Below are 20602 nucleotides of genomic sequence, written 5' to 3' on the forward strand. Positions count from 1 at the left end.
ATAAAATGATAGCCCAGCGCAAAGTGCTAGCTTAGACAAAATTGCAATTTTGTACTAAAATAAAACATTAAAATGATTTAGATTAAATATTCTGAACCCGTGCACCAAGCTCAACAAGGGGACCACAAACAATATATAGGAAACAAGGGTCCTTTCAAAAGAAGCAGTTACCGTGGTATAATTCATCAGGACTAAAAGTTGTAAGGTTTTTGTCATTTGTATGATTTCAAGCTGTAAGGCCAGATTTACTTCTTCCTAATTTTTGACCTATTCTCATCAGTTTCAGAGTCTCTTTCCCTCACACCATTAGCCTTTGTCTTGGGTGAGACGTCCTGCTTTACCTTCTTCTCTGCGCTCTTCCTCTCTCCCTCCTTCTTCAAATCATCATCCCTCCTCCGCTTCTTCTCCGAATCCGTCTCATCCCTCCGTTTCACACTATCCGCTCGTTTGTCCTTACGCGCGGGTGAACTGTTGCGGGACGCGCTATTTTCTGTGCTCTTCTTTTCCACGTGATGGAATTTCTCCTCAGCAATGAACGTATTACGACGAGAGTTGAGCTGGGCAGAGTATCCCATAGCAAGCGCATACAGATCTGGTCGCACTGTCTTCTCCTCCTCCTTCACCTTCAGAATGCGCTTCTCCAGCGCCTGCGCCAGATTGAGCACAACAGGAAACTCCGGGAGGATCTTATTAGGACCGTCAGTCCGTTCCTGATCTGCGAGTAGTCCTTGGAGTCGAAACAGAACACCATGGCCTTCGTCAGCTTAAAGTGCCACTTGCAACACACATGTCGGAAATTTTCGTAGTCTAGATACTTTTCTATTTTCTTAGCACCGTCGCTGTTCGGGTCTCCGCGTATGATGTGGACGAAACCGGGGGATTTCCCACATTCCTTCTCGTAAAGAGCCTTGTCTTTGTGCCATCTTGAGATTCCTTTAAGAGTCTCACAAAGGAACCTTCCGTACCTTGTGATGGAGAAATATCCTCGTAAATTAGCGGGTAGATTGGACACAAATCATTTCAACATGTAAAATAACAACTAATTAATTAATTAATAGTCTAAATTTAATAGATATTCAGTAGTAACTAGAGAATGTAATACTTCATATTCTTACCTGCTAGCCTCATTATCAGTGCAGTTAGTGACAATGTGGGACACATCTGAGAAGATCCTATCAAAGTAGATGAGAGTTGAAAAGTTTGAAGCCTGCATCTTGTGACATAACTCTACAAACTTGGCGCAGTATATGGCGTCACTAGCTGTGAACATGGACCGCTGGATTATGCACACTTGCAGAAACTGAAAGAGAGGTTATTATTTAAAATACACTTATTATCCACTGTCCTGACCTGCCTCAGATGACAGTGTGACAGAAACTGAGCTATAATGGACCAGTACATGGCAGTATCTCTTAATACTTATACAATATACAAGACCCACTAGATCCAATGTGCCAATTAATTTGACCTCTAATCGACCTATCATTATAAACAGTGTCTTTAACTCTAATCTCGAGAACACAATATCTAGTACCTGCATAATAGCATCTACTTTGGTAGAATTGGTGCTCGCAAACCAAATATCTTTCTCGGACTCTAACCGGGCCAAGACCAACTTGTGGTTGACTTCCTGAGACTTGTGCTCTTCTTTTAGCTTGCTTATCAAATCCTTGTGTCGTTCTACCTCCTTATCTTTCCTTCGTTGAGCTAAGTCTTCGTTATCGTTTACCTAGTAAATTCAACAAATAGGGAAGCTGTTCTTCAAAATGATCGATAAAGAAAAAGTTTTTAAATACATTATTTTCGATTGCTTCGCTGTTTCAGTGGTAATAATTAGAAATATTATTAATAGCTATTGCAGTTGTGTTGGTAACGGTACTTTTATTTTCACTAAGAATAAGTTGTATAATTGAATTCATATCACCTTCGATGTTATTACTTTATTAGTTAACAAATCGCTCTACAAAGTCGTGAAATTATCGTATAAATTGGTTAATGATAGCAGGAGTTTTGTCGGATCGCGAGATCGTACCTGTTTTATGGCGCCCTCTATCCGTGCAATTTCACCAGTATATCTATTTGAGGGTAAGATGATGTCGGGTGAAGCCAGAGACCAGAATGTGGCAAATAGTCGGGGTGAAATCTTGTCCCACACTTTAGGAGGATACAACAACTTTACCTGTAATCAATTACATTTAACTAGGAGGATACAACAGCTTTACCGAGGTATAACATTTTGATAACATATAACTAGGGGAATTCATAATTTCTAGTGGACGATGGAATTAGAATAGTAACAAAGTCACTCCAAAGTATACTCCCAGCACTAGAATTAATTTCCAATTATTTGACGTAAATTAAAACCCCGAATAGCCGGACCAAAATAAATTAGGCGACAAAGGGGCCCGACAACGCGACATAATGCAATTAAGGTTATATACGTAGGCCCTCTAAATTATAGAGCCTCACCTGGTCGCTGAGTTGAGATATGACTTTTTCTGAAGCATCAATGTAGGGCTGTGGTTCATCTGGGGAGCACTTACTTCCACACTCGACCCTTATCTGAGGTTTTATTAGTTTAGTTGAATACTTTCTAAAATGTCTGAGCACGAAAGATGCCGCAATATGTATTTTATATATTGACTGCATTATTTCCAATATGAATATGGTTGTTTCCTTTGTATCCCCCCTTTTGTATGTAATTGTGTAAAATTTAATTTAATAAAATTGATAACGTAGTGACCAGGAGGTGACCGGGATTCCCGGTTCCGGGAATCCCGGTACCGGGATTGGCAATTTTGAGCTATCCCGGTCCCGGTCCCGGTCCCGGTCAATCACTCAAATTTGCCGGGATTTTGACCGGGATCTTTTACATAATTTCATTCACTGTGATTTTAAGTTTTTCCTTTCATTCATTGTGAATTTCATCTTTAAACATCCTCTGAGCCAAATACAACAATGTTTAAAATTGCTAAACAAGTTTGAGTAATAAATTATGATCATGAATTAACCAGTAATCGACCGGAATTCACCCTGATTTTTTTGTGAAACTTGTTTTCGAGATAGCAGTTGACCAACAAACTAGGACCAGTGACCAAACTTTTGAGGGGGTCCCGGACCCCAACCGCCAAACGGTGCCCGCGGGGCAGCCACGCCCATATTTGGTCCAAATTAGGCCCAATTTAGCCAAATACCCTGAACATTCCCAAAACCCCAGATTTTAGGTGCTCTACTAGTAGCTAGTAGTCCCCTGAACTCGTATATGAATTTTCATCAAGATTGGACAAAAAATGGCTGAGTTATGAGCCAAAAACCATATGCCCATATTTGGGCATACGCAGCAATATTGGTCGATTTTGGCCCATAAATTGCATTGGTCAAATATCAATATTTTTGAATAAAACCCCCCCCCCCCCCCCCCCTTAATGCATTCATTACAAGGGGTGACTTTCATAATTCTAAACCATGATTGACCAGCTGACGACGATTAACACATGTTTATTGAAAGCTTCTACAAGTTAACTCATCGTATCTCTTATATGTTTCTAACCCAACTCCACTCAGCATGATGACCTCGCAAATGACCTCGGATGTTCGGTCATTATCACGCACCTACACGTGAGAGCCAAGTGATGATAGCCGAACATTCGAGATCATTTGCGCGGCTGGAGGAGTAATAGGTATGACTTCAACATTACATTATAACTTAATTACCTCGCTCTGTGGAAACAGGGACAAAAGGATTTCGCGGCGATTTTGGCCAAATTTCGCGATACCGCGAAATTTAACAGGCTATACATTAAACTATACATAAAATTTGTCGCGGAGAATGGGAAATTTCGCGATTTCGTACATGCCGCGAAATCCTTTTGTCCCTGTGTGGAAAGGTCAGAAAATACAAAAGTTGCTGCTTTTGCATTTTATCTTCAAAATGTTGAACGTATTATCTCATTGCAAATGTGTCAGTTAGCAAAGACGGGGGAGGGAGGGAGAATTCAGCGACAAATAAACCTAATATTCGCCAATAAGTTATGCCAATTATAAGATAATAGATATAATATAATAGCAAATTTGATGGAAAACCATATTTTAGGATTACCTAAAAGATGATTGATAGTTGTAATCAAAATTTCTAGTAAACCCCCGCCCCCCCCCCCCCCCCCCCCCCCTCCTCCCCACTCCAGAAAATGATGACTTAACATGAAATTTTACACCACCGAGTACAATTTTATTTCTCAACAGGGTTAGTGTCTCTGCTAGAGCTTTGTAATAATCGTCAGGCGTTCAGATGTTGCAGTAGCTTATATACTTTAGTTTGTTTGCACATCTGCATCAGGACCTTGTGGCAACCTGGTTATCACATGATGGTCAGTCGATGCACTCTGTGGAGATACTCCGGTTATTTGCATCATTCAAACCTCATAATATGTCTTAGTACTATTGATCAATTTTTAAAGTGAAATTCCAAAAATGCTGATCCAACTAGTTTGTTATTTTGTTAAAACCCTGTTAGGTGAATGTCTTTTTAAGCTAAGAATAGTTTCAAAAAATGAGGGGGGGGGGGGGGGGGGGGGGCAACCATATTAAAGTATATTAAAATGTAGGGTTTTTTCCAATTTTGACCCGGGATATACTTTAATATGGTTGCCCCCCCCCCCCCCCCCCCCCCCAATTATATGGAATGTCTTTTTTATGCTAGTTAAAACTCAACCATTCATAAGCAATGACCATGGTAAAAAGGGTAAAAACTTTGAAGCCACCCCCTCGAAGTAAAGAAGCATTAGAGAAAGAAAGTTTCGATCGTGGACTGTTGAACCATGCCAAAGATGTGGACATCCTCGATAAAAGAACCCAACTGTTGCGCAATATATGGAGTAGCTACAAAATGAAAAGAAGCATAGAAAAAGCTTCCATTCTTTTAGTTGGCAGTTCGGGCGTAGGAAAGTCCAGTACCATCAACCATCTCTTTGGTCTTTCAGAGAAAGAATCCATAAACTTTGCTAAGACCAGCGATTCAAAATCCGAAACTAGAACAACAACCGAATTCGTGATTGAAGTTGATTCCCCTGAGCGATATGAAACGTCTGGTCTTAGGCTAGGTCTGGTCGATACACCAGGATTTAATGATACAGATGGGACAAAACAGGATGCATGCAACTTTTATTCGATAAAAGAGTTTTACAAAAAACACATGAAAGGAAGTATGCCTAACCTTGTTTTAATCTTGATTCAAGCAACTGACACCAGGATCCAAGGTGAAAACAGTAACCTAGCTAAATCGCTGAGATGCTTAAAGTCTTTGAAGCTTATAGATACTAAGTTTCCTAATGTGGTCGCTGTATTGACTTGGAGTACTGCACTGGGTGAAAAGAAGACAAAATACACCAAAAATATCTCCAGAAAGAAGGAGATAGTAAAAGATACCATCTTCGAATTTCTGAACGTCCAAGTTCCAGTAGTTGCCTTGGAAAATGACTTGGAAGATCTTGATAAAGATGGGGATTTCACAGTTTTGCCAGACGGTACAAGGCAAGTTAAGAACTTGTACAAGATTTGTCAAGAGGTCCTGAAAAAAAGTGGTGACTTCTACGGTCATCTTATTTTCAATGAAGCCTTCCAACTTGGCAAGAAGAACGTCACCGTAGGAAACAAGACAGAAGCTAAGAATGCACAATCCAGCAAATTATCCAAAGACGAAACCGAATTCTTCGAATTCTTCTCACACGCTCTCGCTGGGGGTACTCCGGATCCGCTTGTACAGGAAGCTACGAATTTCATCAAAGATGAAAACATAATTGAAAATGAGAATGTTGCTGAGATTCAAGCTCTTGTAGGGTCTCTGAAAAAGATGGGTGTTCAAGAGTTGAGCGAGTTGAATGTCATTTCAACGAAAGGAATACAGTTAAAGCATCCTGAGGATGTTTCCTGTACTGGAAAAAAGTTTCTGAAGAACATAGGTGTCAAAGACACCACTTATCATATTGGCCAGGATTCGGCAAGTGTCATTGCCCAGGGATATAATATTCTCAACGACACTGTCGTACCTAGCCAGATATTTTCCTACAAAGAAAAGGATACAAAGTATGGCATAGCTATTCCAGGGTTGGCGCAACTGAAGCCGGTCAATGAAACACAGACATTCATGTTTTCATATGACACCAAGACAAAACTAATTCACGACAGATTGGCTCATCTAAATGTCTCCCTAAACGTGGACGTCAACAAATTTGCTTTCTCGGGCAAAGCTGGTTTCAATCTCTCCTCCTCGACTGAAACAGATTCACATTCCCAAGAAATATCCTTTTATATGGAAGAGAGGCTTTTTGAACTAAGCATGGGCAATTTCAAAGATCCGGGGATAGTTTTGACAAAAGATTTTACTGATGCTGTCAAAGAACTTCCTGGATCTTTTAACGTTGAAGATGCCAGTGGTAGATCGAAGTTTCAACGATTCTTTGATCGCTGGGGTCATTTCGTTGTTACCAAAGTAATTGGAGGTGGTGCCGTAGAACTGCGAATTAACACTTCCTCATTTGGAAGCCAGTTTCGTGACACCAATGCAATCAAAGGATCCTTGGTTGCATCTTTTAGCACTGGCTTTTTTGACACCGAGGCTTCTGTTGAAGGCAGTGATGAATCAAGAAAAACATTGAGCGCACGACAAGTTTTTGAATCTACTACCGTGAAATGGAGCGGGGGAGCGAGAGAGTTTCACAAGAAAAGCACTGTTGGTGACGAGCATAAAATGGACATATGGAGGAACTCACTCATAACAAGTCCTACAATGTTGACTACCGACATGTACCTTGAGCCTATTTCAACTCTAATCCAGTTAGCAGATCCAAGTAAATATGATGCTGTTTATGAGAGCCTCAAAGATTTTTTGGGGGGAAATTTTGATGTGGTCGCAAAGAGGCAAAAAGACGCTAAGGAAGCTGAAAGGAAGCGCAAAGAGGATGAGGCTGAAGCCGAAAGAAAACGAAAGGAAGATGAGGCTAACACAAGGGCAGAAGCAACTGAAGAAACGCCCTCTAACGATGGCGGCTCCTCTTGCATTGCTCCAGATTCAAACGCAGTTGTGATGAGGAACGGGGTAGAAATGACCCTAAAACTTAAGGATCTTGTTATAGGAGATCTGATTCTTTGCTATGACATTGGAAATAAAATCCCAACTTTTACTAAGCTTATTCTTTCTGTCCACGCCAACTTCCACACACCAACGAAATATTTCCATATTAAGCTGGAAGATGGCTCTGGCATTAAACTAACAGGGGAGCATCTGATTCTAGTTGGAGAAGGTCACAAAGCAGTCATGGCAAGAGATGTCGAAGTGGGCGACTTGCTTTACAAGAGAACAGCAGGATTTTTGAAGGTTCAGAGAATTACCCAAGTCACAGAAAAGGGCTTGTGCTGCCCAATTACGGAAGTAGGGAACATCATGGTAGATGGTATTTTAGCAAGCTGCTATGCTAACATATCAGACTTCTGTGTGTTTGGAAGAAGCTTCATCTCTGCACAAACTCTAGGACGAATCACAATGGCACCCTTTACAGCATACAGAAAGATTTCGAAAGACAAAGGAGGGAAGATTGTTGAATCTGATAAGTTTCACCCATATGTTGGTTTCCTCTTCAAGGCTTTACGCCCCTTCATAAAGTACTAGTTATGGTTATTGACATTAACAAATGACTGATGACTGTTTATTATTGCAATCATTTGAAAAAATAGAAGACAATTATTTTGATTTTGCGGACAATTCTTTTGATTTTTCGGGTGCCATTGTTATTCAATTTTGTTATGAAAGGAATAACAATGCAAACTTAACAGAATTTTGTCCTGCCGTTTTAATTTTAGTGAGTAACTTACTCTAATACTCTGGTGATTTTTATTTCTAGAAAAGCTTCTTCGTCTTTTTGTCTATGTAGTGTGTGCAATGAGCATGCTTTCCAAAATCTTTACTCCAGTATGGCTGTTACATTTATAAATTACAACTATAATCAATAATTTTACTGCATGATTTCCAATTCGGTCGTTTTATTTGTGTGAATAACAATAGTTAATAATAATAGAAGTGTGAAATTTTATTTAATCAAAGTTATATCGAAATAACCATGATCCAAACGTATTTGAAATTTTGCAATAAGAATTAGTGCAATAAGGAAGGATATTAAGATGAAGTTGAATTTGTTATAATATATGTGTTATAAGATTATTGATTGTCATATATATATATATAATGTATATTAGTACAGCTTATGTAAGAAGGTGAAGAAGAAAGAACAGGAGATCCAACGAGAAAGGAACGACAGAAGGTGTGTTGAAGTAGCAGTGTCTAAACTCTAAGTAGTAGATGTACTAGCCTGTGAAGTGGATAGTTCGGGAATCGGGGAACACCGGTAAGTCCTAGTCTAGCTTTCATCTCTTATATAGTTTCATGATAGTTGTAGGTTTATATATTTCTTATGTTACAGATGATGCACATTTATTGTATTACTTATAAATCATATTTCAGGTGTTTTTTAGTATTGTAGTGTAAGTGTAAAGGAGAGAAGAAATAGGAACAACTAGTAGGAGTCTAAGCAGTAAGCATCAAGATAATAAAAGAGAGTAACCTAGAAGAACAAGGAAGTGTATTTTGTAGGGGGTGGTGATCATAATATTTTACCTGAAGTCTCATATGTGCTAGAGAAGACTTTTGAAGCAGTGGATGGAGGACTGTAACTTTATTGGCGGTTGCTACCATAATTTCGTTATAAAAATCACAATTTGGTTATAGAAATCAGATTTAAGGGTGGACCGTGGTTGTGACTTCTCTTGCCCATGAATCAGTGAATCGTAGAGAAGAAAACAATTTATATGTTATAGAAGAAAACGAAAGTAATAATAATATATAATATATATTATAATAATAATATAACTGGTTAAAATTAATTAAAAAACAAACAAATGATGTCATCCTCTCGTCAACTGAAAAACTGTTGTATATGTACACAATTTAAAAATTATTATTAGCGCTCTATCATAATCAGTGCAGGTATAAAACAAATTGCTTGTTAGCAGTTCATGTAATTTAAATTTAAATTTTAAAATCCCTGTAACATCCCTGGGCTTCATAGGTCCTCGAACGGATCCTGTTCCGGTAAACATAGTTTTAATTAGTGATATATTTTAGGAAGTAAAGACTTTTAGTTCAGGTATTATTTAGTGATATTCTAGTGTAGTAGTTTTAGTTTATTGTGGAAATCGGGTGCAGGGTCTAGGGAGGTTAGTAGAAGAGGTCAGTTGAATGTTTTATATTCTAGTGTTACTTTATTAAAACAAACTGTTTCAGTTTAATTTATTATAATTCCGTGTTTTGTTAATTTGTATTAACATCCCCTTTATTAGTGTATTCATTTTAAAGGTTATAAATAGGTTGTAACAGAATTTGTAAGGATCACCTGATCACTGAGCTTGGTTCGGAGAAGGAAGAAAGCGCTGTCTGCTTGGAGATGGTACATGGTCGACAGTTCCTCAAAAGAGGGTAATGTCTTCAGGCTCTGGTTGTTTGTTGGGTTTGTGGTGAGAAACTGTCCAAGTTGCGTGAATGTGTCTTGGCATTGGTCGTACAGTCGGGCAGTCAGCTTAATGTGCCGTTCCTCATCTAAAGCAGAATTTCGTTATCAACGGTCTAAAAAAACTCTTTAAAAATGTGCTTTTCCGCGACATCTTAAGTAAATATTCATAACTCTCTTGCGACTAAATATCGAAATTGGGAAAGTTTGTGATTGGAACTCACTTCCAAAAACAATGGAATGTCTCTGTTGGCTGGCTAGTACACACAGCGGTAACCAGATATCGTTCAACCCCAATGATTCTTGTAGTCGCTGATTACTCCGCTCTGCATGCCTATAGTAATGTCTACTGGATGTCATGTCTTTTGTTAAACAATCAGTTACTAATTTTATAGAAAATTTACCTAATCTTGTGGACGGTAATGAATTTATAAAATGATAATTTACCGGATAGGGGTGAAAAATCCTGCCTCTGCCAACAACACGGGACCCCCGCAAACTGCTTCTAACTGTGATTCGGTTACCTCTTCTGATATCTCTATACCACTCATTCTCTGAATTACCTTAAACGAACCAGTGTTAACTTAATATCCAATGTTCTTATGAAACTAAATTTTAAACAGAATCTACGGCTTCATTCAAGCATCATACTCCAACGGAAAAAAAATCTAAAATCAGCCAGTCTATTAAAGAACTGTTAAGTAAATTGAGCATAACCTCTTTCAAAATGAGAAGATCGGTGCTTTTATTTGCTTTCAGCTGGTTGACGATGTACTGAAGTAATCCAGACAGTTCAATGTTGTACTTTTTGTAGATGTGACCGCAGAATGTCGCCAGTACCTGGAAATGATAGATGGTGGTTGTGAGGCTGAAATGGATGTTATGGTGATCACAATTCATGCAGGAGTGACGGTTGCCAACTGACGTTAAGCCGCCTTTTAGAGTCAGAGTCTCACATGTGCGCGTCACTCTATCGCTAGTTTCCGATGACAAATTCGATCGTTAGCACAATGATACAACTTTCGCGCGTGCCCCGAGGTCCTGAAATTTTGCGACCGTACGAAGTGTCCGAAATTTCCGCTGAAAGCCGCACCTGAAACCACCATGCGATGTTTGTGTCTTCTTCCTTCTGTTTTGCTTTTTCTGGATCCGATAGAGCTTCAATAATACAGTAGGATAAGACATCTAAACTGAGCAACCCTAGATACCTGAAGAATACACCTCGTTACGTAATGAAACCTGGTCGGAAAATATTTTTAAAAACCCCAAACTTAATCGCAAATAAATGCACGATGATGATAATAAAAAGATAAAGCAAATACGTTTCCGAACGAAAGTCTTACTTGAGAGCATTAACAATAGGTATTATAAGATTATCGTATCGTTGTATCTGGAAGAGGATCTGGTCGAATATAACAGCTGGATTACAGTGGGCCACCCTCCCTATCTGCCGACCAAACGGCTTTACATTTTCTTTAGTAAGTCGCTTAAGGATGTACCTACAAAAATGGGTTAAGTTGGAATAACAGTAAGTCTGATCAATTTAATTCGGCGAGTTGAACATTTTAGGTCCATGTGAGAACTCATTTCAATGGTAAAATCAGAAGCTGAAATAATTATCTTTCAACTAAGTTAAAAAGATAGCAAACCGCGATGTGTGAATAGTTTCTGCTTTAGTGACCATTAAAAGGGGATTCTTAGCATAGGACACATTCTTCCACTTGGCGTACAGTCGGTAACGAATGTGATAAGGGAAATGCTGCATGTACTCCCTGATAAATAATATTATTATTAATTTGTTTAGGTTTTCGTCCACTGATAATTAACTCTGCTAACTGCATGCCTCAATATTCTTAATATGGTAACCAAGTGCTCACGGTAAATTGATTTTTAAATCAGAAAGAACTCTCAAATCTATTACATTAAAGCAAATTAATTGTACTGAAATTATGCAAACCAGATGAGGGCCGTGAAGTTATAGTTGAAGTTCATCATAGATAGGGATGGTAGGATGACATCGCTCGTTGTCGTCATTATTTGCCTGAAAAATATTTACTTGCGTGAAGCTACAACCAGAAGTATTTATAACATTTCATCGAAATGTTCATCACTGGAATTAACCAGCATGCATAGACAATTAAAATTTCGATTTCAGGCGTTCGTACAGCAGGGCTAATCTTATAGGACCTGACATGTTGACTATAAGTATTATATATAAAATAGGGCTAATGAACGTAATCTTGACAAGTGAGGATGGTCTTGACCTCGATCAGTCGATTATCGTACTACTAGTACATATAATATAATGAGCACTATACAAATACCTGTAGAAAGTTCTAGAATTTCGAGATTACGCTCTAATCATTATAATATGCCAATATTTACCCAGCAAGAGTGTGGCTGCAAATATCTGCCTTGTTTTCCTTGATAAACAAGTTGAAAAGTCGGAGGATCTTGGTGAAGAGGACGGGGGAGTTGGAGAGGTAAGGTCCGAGTCGGAACAGAGGTGTCAGCACCATGTCACTTAAATCCTCCCAGCAACTCACCTGTAGTTCAATGTTCAGTTCTAGGAAACTTACTAATGATCTTAACGATTGATACTTTGATAGAGGATAATTACTACAGTAGCATACAAAATAAATGTTTTTAAATGGAAAAACCTCTGTAGATCTCGTCAGTAACTATAACTTCAACGGAAAGTAACAAGATTGGTAATTTGCTGGTATGACTTACTTGAGGGTCATTCTCTATCTTCTTCACAGGCCTAACTGAGATAGCTGCTGACACTTTACTTTTGTAAAACTCGTGTATTCTCCACGATATCAGATCAAAAATAACCTCTCTGCCCTGTAAATTTAGCGGCCAATTAGTAAATCTATTACTAATATTACTAATTGGTTTACTAGTCTGGTGGATAAATTTCTATTCATCACTACGCATTTTTGTACAAGTACATAGTAAATAGAAATGGGGACTTGATCATAAACCTCATAGGCTCATAGTACATTGCCAGCAATCTGGACATAATCTGAGAGACCAGCATTCAATGCTTACACTGAACGAAAACATCAAAATTAAAATATATAAAAAATGTATAGTTTAAATGTATAGTTAATTTAAATGTATAGTTTAAATGTATATAGTTTAATTTATGTATAGTTTAAATAGGAAATATGTAGTTAACATAACCCTACTTTAGGATTGTGAGGCACGCTATACGGAGGTATGAGTTGTATCAGGTCATCTGCCTCTAGCCAGCATCCTAACTCTATCAGTGCTACACACAAGTTCACTTTCTGGTTCTCCGGTAGTGCTACTTCTGCTACACCTGCCTTCTTGCTGCTCGACGATTTGGAGTCACTGTTCTCCTCTGCGTCGTCTTTGTTCAACGACACTGTCACCAAGGATTTCGCCTAGAAAAGGATGGGAATTAGTTAAATTGTCGATTGTTAGACCACGATATTGACTTCTGGAAACCGGCTGAAGACCGGGATCCAGTACTGAAGTTGATGAGGGAACTTGAACAATGAAGATTAAACCATTTTAGGTGGAACTATGTTAACTAACCTTCTCTCTAGCGTCACTAAGCCGCTTGTTGTACTCTGTTTTCATCTGGTCGTAACTCGGTCCCAGGTGGGAGTACAGCACGTGCAGATCAATGATACCGCGCTTTATGAGCAGCGCGCCCACTTTGAACAGGGACTCTGGTGTGCCGTCCGGCTCGTTCTGGAATGTACTGTGTAGTTAATTGTATATAATCTCATCATTTGTAAGATATCAAATTTAAAATAGATATTCTTTCTTACGAGTTTCGTATAGGTATCCAGTTAGATGGCAAATATCGACAAAAGATCAGGAACCAAAAGCCACAGCACTCAGCAGCTTTAGAAAATACTTCTCAAAGAAGCAAAATTTGAAATTATAACTATTGGCAATGAATACTTTCAAGTTCGATGTTCAAAAATAAATACTATAACTAACAAAACATAATACGGGTATTTGCCTCACAGAATGGCCAAAAAAAAGGAAGGTCTCTCAAAGTCACAAAACACACTTTATTCCAGTTTTTATCTCATAAGAAGCTAAGTTGACACTCATATTTTTCTTCCCGGGGGTTCATTTAATCTCATAACCATTTTTTCTTTGAGAAAAATTGGCCGGAAAATCTTCCTCCAAAAAAACATGCCTCACAGAATGGCCAAATCTGAATTTCTATAATTTTGTTGATGGAGATACTTTTTAAATTTCTATCACCACACGTTCTTAGAAAACCTATTAAGGAATGGGGTAATAACCTAAAACTCACGAAAAAACTGAGCTGTGAAAAATTATTTCACAAAAAAGAAAAAATGCCTGACAAAATGGCAAAAAAAAAAAGAAAACGAGAAAATTTTATTTTTCTAAAACCTTTGGCTCTTGTTTCAGGCATGCTGCTGGTATTAATATGCCTTGTTAACACCCCCATATAGGTGAAATTTCTTAGAACTGAATAAAAAGGGCATAATTTCCTACACCAAAAATGGCCATTTTGTGTGGCGTTGTTCATATTCCCTGATTTCATGATTTATAACCTTCATTCGGCTGTAAAAACACTCCATCTGGGGTGTTATTGTATAATAAATAGCTTGTGAATACTTTAGACTTATGGTTTCATTGAATAAAAGGAGTTTTAAATTTTGGCCATTTTGTGAGGCATATTTTGGCCATTTTGTGAGGCGTTTAGCCATTTTAACATTTTGTTTCTTCCTAAATTGAACAATGTTCGTTTTGTTTGATGAATACTATTCTTTAAACATCTTCTGTCATACTGGTGCCAGAAGTTCTCACCAAAATGCAAACTTAGTTCAAAAATTTGAAAACAAATTTTGTGAGGCATATTTTGGCCATTTTGTGAGGCGTGTAGCCATTTTAGCATTTTTTTCTTCCTATATTGAACAATGTTCGTTTTTTTTGATGAATACTATTCTTTGAACATCTTCTGTCATACTGGTGCCAGAAGTTCTCACCAAAATGTAAACTTAGTTCAAAAATTTGAAAACAAATTTTTCAGTGCTCAAAATTTCTACATAAACAGTCATATTTATGCCAGAAAATGTGGTCCTAGTTAATGATTTCACCACAGGAAGTGTTGCCAGAAGACTTTTGTTTCATATGGTATCCACAAAACCTACCAGTCTTTTATAAAATATTAGTTACAAAAACATTTACAAATTTGGCCATTCTGTGAGGCTAGCCATTCTGTGAGGCATTTACCCTAACCCTAACCCTAACCCGTAATAATAATAAATTGAAATTTAATAACACCGCTTTTAAGATAAATCTTATACTCAGCAGTGTTTGAACTAGTCATCCAAGAAAATATCATGAATACTGAGCTAAAAAATAACATATGCTTGAAAATATATCGTCAATACTAAAGCCCGAAAATGGTACTTAAATATATTATGCAAATATCGAATTCCAAATATGACCACAATAGTTATCGATAAAGTTTTTCAAGTTCATCTGGTGACATTTTGAAAAGGTAAGTTTTTAGAAAAGTTTTAAAACATTCCAGAGATTGAGCAGAGGTGATGGTAACAGGCAGACGATTGTAGATCTTTGGAGCCACTACAGAGAAGCTACGCTCACCAAACTTTGAATTACAAGAAGGAACAATAAGCTTCAATGAGTGACCATGATGAGCATACTTGAACATGTCCTGCAGATAAATTGGTGCCAATCCTAACAGTGACTTGTGAGATAGTAATAAGATTTTGAAGACAATCCTTTTCTTTACATCTAACCAGTGAAGCTTTATCAGGTCATCATCAAGATGGTCATGTTTATATTTACCAGTGACAGCTTTTGCAGCAGCATTCTGAAGTAACTGGAGCTGATGCAGCAGCTTCTCGCCGATACCAAAGTACAGACCGTTACAGTAATCTAGACATGACACTACTAGACTGTTAACGATGATCTTAATCTGTTTGGGACTCAATAGAAATCTGATTTTTCTGATATTACGTAACGTATGAAAACATTTCTTCTTGAGATTTACGATCTGTTTATCAAATACCAGCTGATTGTCCATTACTAATCCAAGGTTCTTAACAGTAGGCACAGCCGCACAAACATTACCAAAGTGTTAGGAGCTATATCAACGCCATGAAGTTCTATCTCACTGAGCACTTTACTAGGTCCAAAGACTATGAGTTGTGTTTTAGAATCATTCAGTTGCAGGTAGTACTGTGACATCCAATTCTTTATCCTCAAGAAGCAGTTTCTCAGCTGATTGGTTAAGGTTTTGACCTGATCAGAGGGTTTGAAAGATTTCATGATTTGATGATCATCTGCATAACCAATAATGGAGAAACCAGATTCTTTAACACATCTGTACAACGATCTGATATAGATGTTAAAGAGTACCGGGCCTAAAACAGAGCCCTGAGGTACTCCAAATCGGATAGTTATTGTTTCAGAGACAGATTTGCCGAGTCCAGTCCGCTGACAACGTCCTTTAAGGAAGCGTGTGAACCAGCTAAGAGCAGTTCCTCTGATTCCTATTTCTTGCTTCAAGATACGGAGTAACAAAGTATGGTCCACAGTATCAAAGGCAGCACTCAGGTCCAAGAGCACTGAGCATCACCACAGTAGCAGTTTTTTCATCTGCTGCTATTAAGACATCGTTCACTATTTTAATCAAGAGTGTTTCAGTGCTATGGTGTTTTTTGTAAGCAAACTGTTCCTGACAATTAAGGTTATTCCGACTAAGGTGCTCGTTAAGTCTTCTTTAAAACTACTCTTTCAATTAGTTTTCCCAGGAATGTAAGGTTTGAGACTGGCCTGTAGTTTTTCAATATATTCGGATCCTGAGAATCATCTTTTATTAGCGGAATTACATCAGCTAGTTTCACACCATCCATACTTCCTGATGACAGCGATTGGTTAACTAGATCAACCCATACATGCAACAGAGAAGTGATATTATCTTTGACAAGATCTTGTGGTAAGACATCATTAGGTGAACAATTAATTCCACTTTCTTTGATTATATCTTCAAGTTCAGAGATACAGGTTGGCTCAAATTCAAAGAGAGGTGTTGCATTAGTGTCAGAACAATCGGGTATTGGGGAGGCTGGTATGTTATCTCGAATCTTTTCAACCTTTTCTGAGAAGAAATTGTTGAAGTCAGAGGCGAGCACTTCAATATCTTCAGTGTAGTCAGGTAGAATTCTACTTTGTTTACGATCCAATACCTTATTTACGACTTGATAAAGAGTTCTAGTTTTATTCTCCGATTTTTTAATAACAGCTTCCACGAAGTCCTTCTTTTTAGTATTAGCAAGTGCAGTAGCCTCATGACAAAGATCTTTGTAATGAAGAAAGTGTTCCTCTGATCTATTTTTCTTCTTTTCGGCTAAACGACGCAGTTTTCTCAGATCTCTATAATCCTTGTCAAACCATGGGGCTGTGTCCACCACAGAAACTCTTTTGCTAACTAAAGGAGCATACTCATCAAGAAGGTTTGCTATAGAGGCACCAAGAGTCATTACAGAGGTCGAGAACGATCCCGATAAACTAAACTTATCAATAACATCGTTCAATTCACATGAAAAGGCATCCTTGTCTAAGGCCTTAATATCTCTGAATTCAATCGATTTGAAATACTTCTTACCCAAAGTGTTGCTGATGTTACAAATTATAGGAAAGTGATCTGAGCCCAGTGTGTCGCTATTGTCAATAAACACATTATTGCAATGAAGATGGTTGTTCAGTGAGAAAGTAAACAACCGGTCAAGACATGCACCCCCTATATGTGTTGGGCGATCATACTGAGAATGAAAACCATATGATTTAAGTATTTTGAGAGTGTCAGACGCAACTCTATTATTACTAAGTTAATTGTGTTAGTGAGAGCTAGAGCCTTATCTACAAGTACACTGACTTGTTATCAGAACTTATGAACTTTAATATGTTATGTTCACTTTCGTTATCTACGTGGTGATACAGTGTAGTTTTTACATAGTATGTATTTTAATTTGGTTTAAGTGGTGGCCGTTGTATTCTATAAACCGTTTTTAACGAGTTTTTTTACGATGCAGTATTTTGTGAGGAGATTTAGGCAGCATGAACTGTGGCTCATATTTTATTATTTAAGCTGCTCTACGAGCACACACGCTAGCTAGTTGGTTTTTAGATAGTTAAGAGTATTAGTTACTTAGTTAGTTAGTGTAAATTAGTATCAGTCAGGATCTGTTAGCACACAGAACTGTTAGTTTTCGCGAAGCAGGTCTGACTTTCATATATATTCTTATAGTAGACTTCGTCATATAAATTTATTTTGAACTTAGTAACAATTTCAGGGGAAAAATAGAAATTTAAGATTTCATTTCTATTCTAATATTCACGTATATTAAATACAATTATATTGTTATGTATCATATGATTTTGTAAACATTGGCCGGTGTACCAAAAACCGGTCCCCAAACAAACAGACTATCAAAGTGTATGTTGAGATCTCCGTAGAACAATAATAACAACATAAACTAATAAAAGTAAAATTCCTGGAAAGAAAAAAGAAACCTCGTAGAAAGCGAAGCTGTAACCAAGCATTCTACAAAGAGCGTCGTCCTGTTTGGGGAAGAGTTTGACGAGCTGCAAGAAGAACTCGCTCTTATCCAAGTAGTTCTGCCAGGTTTCTAGTACCAAGTCTAACACTCTGTTAGGATCCAGATCAAACCTGGGGACACGATTTTAATCAATGTCAGTTTCTGCTGGCATGAGGATTTTCAATGTCCATTGTTCAAAATGCACATAATATGATATCTAGTCCCACCAACAATAAGTAGCTAACATAAATTATAAGCGACAATTAATTAATACGTTTAAACGTGAAATTAAATGACCAGTTACCTGCCAATAAGCTTAAGAAGGTGATCTATCATTGTCTGTGCATCTGAGGGAGGGTTAGCCAGCTCCATGATCAACTTGTTATACCCCTCATTCTCCTCTCGTAACAAGTTAAACTTCTGCTGCTTGTAGAACAACTTCGTTCTAGTTCTCACGTACCTGGTTTCACGTGGTTTAGCGGGTATCACGTGGTTAAGCGGGTATCGCGTGGTTTAGCGGGTATCACGTGGTTTAGCGGGTATCACGTGGTTTATATTTAGCGGGTATCACGTGGTTTAGCGGGTATCACGTGGTTTAGATGGTATCACGTGGTTTAGAAGGTATCACGTGCTCACGTGGTTTCGAGGGTATCACGTGGTTTAGCGGGTATCACGTGGTTTAGCGGGTATCACGTGGTTTAGCGGGTATCACGTGGTTTATATTTAGCGGGTATCACGTAGTTTAGCGGGTATCACGTGGTTTAGATGGTATCACGAGGTTTAGCGGGTATCACGTGGTTTAGCGGGTATCACGTGGTTTAGCGGGTATCACGTGGTTTAGCGGGTATCACGTGGTTTAGCGGGTATCACGTGGTTTAGCGGGTATCACGTGGTTTAGCGGGTATCACGCGGTTAAGAGGGTATCACGTGGTTTATATTTAGCGGGTATCACGTGGTTTAGCGGGTATCACGCGGTTTAGCGGGTATCACGTGGTTTAGCGGGTATCACGTGGTTTAGCGGGTATAACGTGGTTTAGAGGGTATCACTTGGTTTAGCGGGTATCACGTGGTTTATATTTAGCGGGTATCACGTAGTTTAGCGGGTATCACGTGGTTTAGATGGTATCACGAGGTTTAGCGGGTATCACGTGGTTTAGCGGGTATCACGTGGTTTAGAGGGTATCACGTGGTTTAGCGGGTATCACGTGGTTTAGCGGGTATCACGTGGTTTGGAGGGTATCACGTGGTTTAGCGGGTATCACGTGGTTTAGCGGGTATCACGTGGTTTAGCGGGTATCACGTGGTTTAGCGGGTATCACGTGGTTTAGCGGGTATCACGTGGTTTAGCGGGTATCACGTGGTTTATATTTAGCGGGTATCACGTGGTTTATATTTAGCGGGTATCACGTGGTTTAGCGGGTATCACGCGGTTAAGGCCACAGGGGGGGTCCGAGGTCAATTTTGAGATTTTGAGATATGTTGTAGAGCTCGATCTAAATTTTCAAATGCTTTTGTCCTTACTGAAAACAAACTTTCCTATTTGAAGATATCGCGCGTTGAATTTTGAGGTTTACCTGTAATTCTATTGTAAATGAAAACTTTAAATGAAATCGTGTTCAAAATCTATCTTCTTTTACAGTTTACGACTTAGAACCTTGTAACTTGGCAAAAATGTTCTTCAAGGTATTTTGAGTTTTTGTTATGTAACGATTTTTGATATCTTGCTCCAAAGCTGAGATATGAGGTTAACCATAAGTACGGGTTACAAAATTTAAAACGGTTAACCTCATAAAAAGAGTTAGGAGCAAAATTACAACAATCGTTACATAACAAACTTTTAAATTTATGTCAGGAACGTATGTTCCAAATTTGAGGTGAATTGGATAAAAGCTCTAGGAGAAGATAGATTTTAAAGTCTAAAATTCGAGGTTTTCAGGAGAGGCAAAAAACTGTTTTTTATGTTTTGTGATTTTTGAGTATTTTGCCTTTATTTGTATATTTCTCAAAGTTTAACTGCTGATATAACACAAAAACTATAAAAACAAAACTAATAGTAGTTTTCAGTTGAAATGGCATCAATATTTCTGCCCTCCATCATCGATTCATCAAAAAAATGAGGTTAACTTTAGTCACTAAACACATGGTATGGCTTGTATTTGTAGTTCCATATGTTATATACTGTAGTTTTTGATACACTTAAGGAGATTAAATCCCTGAAACACCATTTCCTGCAAGTACTGCATATTAATGATGCAAATTTGAGGTTAACTGATATTCAAATGTGAGGTTAACCGCTATTAAGGTTCCATTAAAGTTGCTGTATTACAAATTGAAATAAGTTGGTTAACCTCATTTTATCGTATGTTAATGGTCAATATTGCTTGCAAGGAATAGTTGTTTCAAATCATATTTTTCTCGTGATCAATCTTCCCAGCAAATATATAACTTACTAATGTC

The 20602-nt window shown here is 38.1% G+C and overlaps 2 protein-coding genes across 2 annotated transcripts in view; one reads left to right on the forward strand and one right to left on the reverse strand.

Annotated features, from left to right (window-relative positions):
* Nucleotides 1-151: 151 nt before the first annotated feature.
* LOC134823753 (THO complex subunit 2-like) overlaps nt 152-20602 on the reverse strand; it is a 54731-nt gene continuing 34280 nt past the window's right edge. The window contains 20 exon segments of the mRNA XM_063835295.1: nt 152-691; nt 694-965; nt 1116-1300; nt 1535-1729; nt 2033-2179; nt 2470-2562; nt 9441-9643; nt 9779-9888; nt 10002-10117; nt 10272-10394; nt 10648-10762; nt 10898-11053; nt 11204-11326; nt 11512-11595; nt 11940-12100; nt 12288-12401; nt 12749-12967; nt 13122-13280; nt 18120-18276; nt 18450-18605. Of these exon segments, the coding sequence (XP_063691365.1) occupies nt 246-691; nt 694-965; nt 1116-1300; nt 1535-1729; nt 2033-2179; nt 2470-2562; nt 9441-9643; nt 9779-9888; nt 10002-10117; nt 10272-10394; nt 10648-10762; nt 10898-11053; nt 11204-11326; nt 11512-11595; nt 11940-12100; nt 12288-12401; nt 12749-12967; nt 13122-13280; nt 18120-18276; nt 18450-18605 (3334 nt within the window). The 3' untranslated portion in view covers nt 152-245.
* LOC134823754 (uncharacterized) lies at nt 4726-8024 on the forward strand. Its single transcript, XM_063835296.1, has one exon. It carries the CDS (start codon nt 4730-4732, stop codon nt 7661-7663), a length of 2934 nt encoding a protein of 977 aa, XP_063691366.1. The 5' UTR covers nt 4726-4729; the 3' UTR covers nt 7664-8024.

This window comes from Bolinopsis microptera, chromosome 11 (assembly GCF_026151205.1).
Source record: "Bolinopsis microptera isolate Bmic1 chromosome 11, MBARI_Bmic_1.0, whole genome shotgun sequence".
Classification (NCBI taxonomy): domain Eukaryota; kingdom Metazoa; phylum Ctenophora; class Tentaculata; order Lobata; family Bolinopsidae; genus Bolinopsis; species Bolinopsis microptera.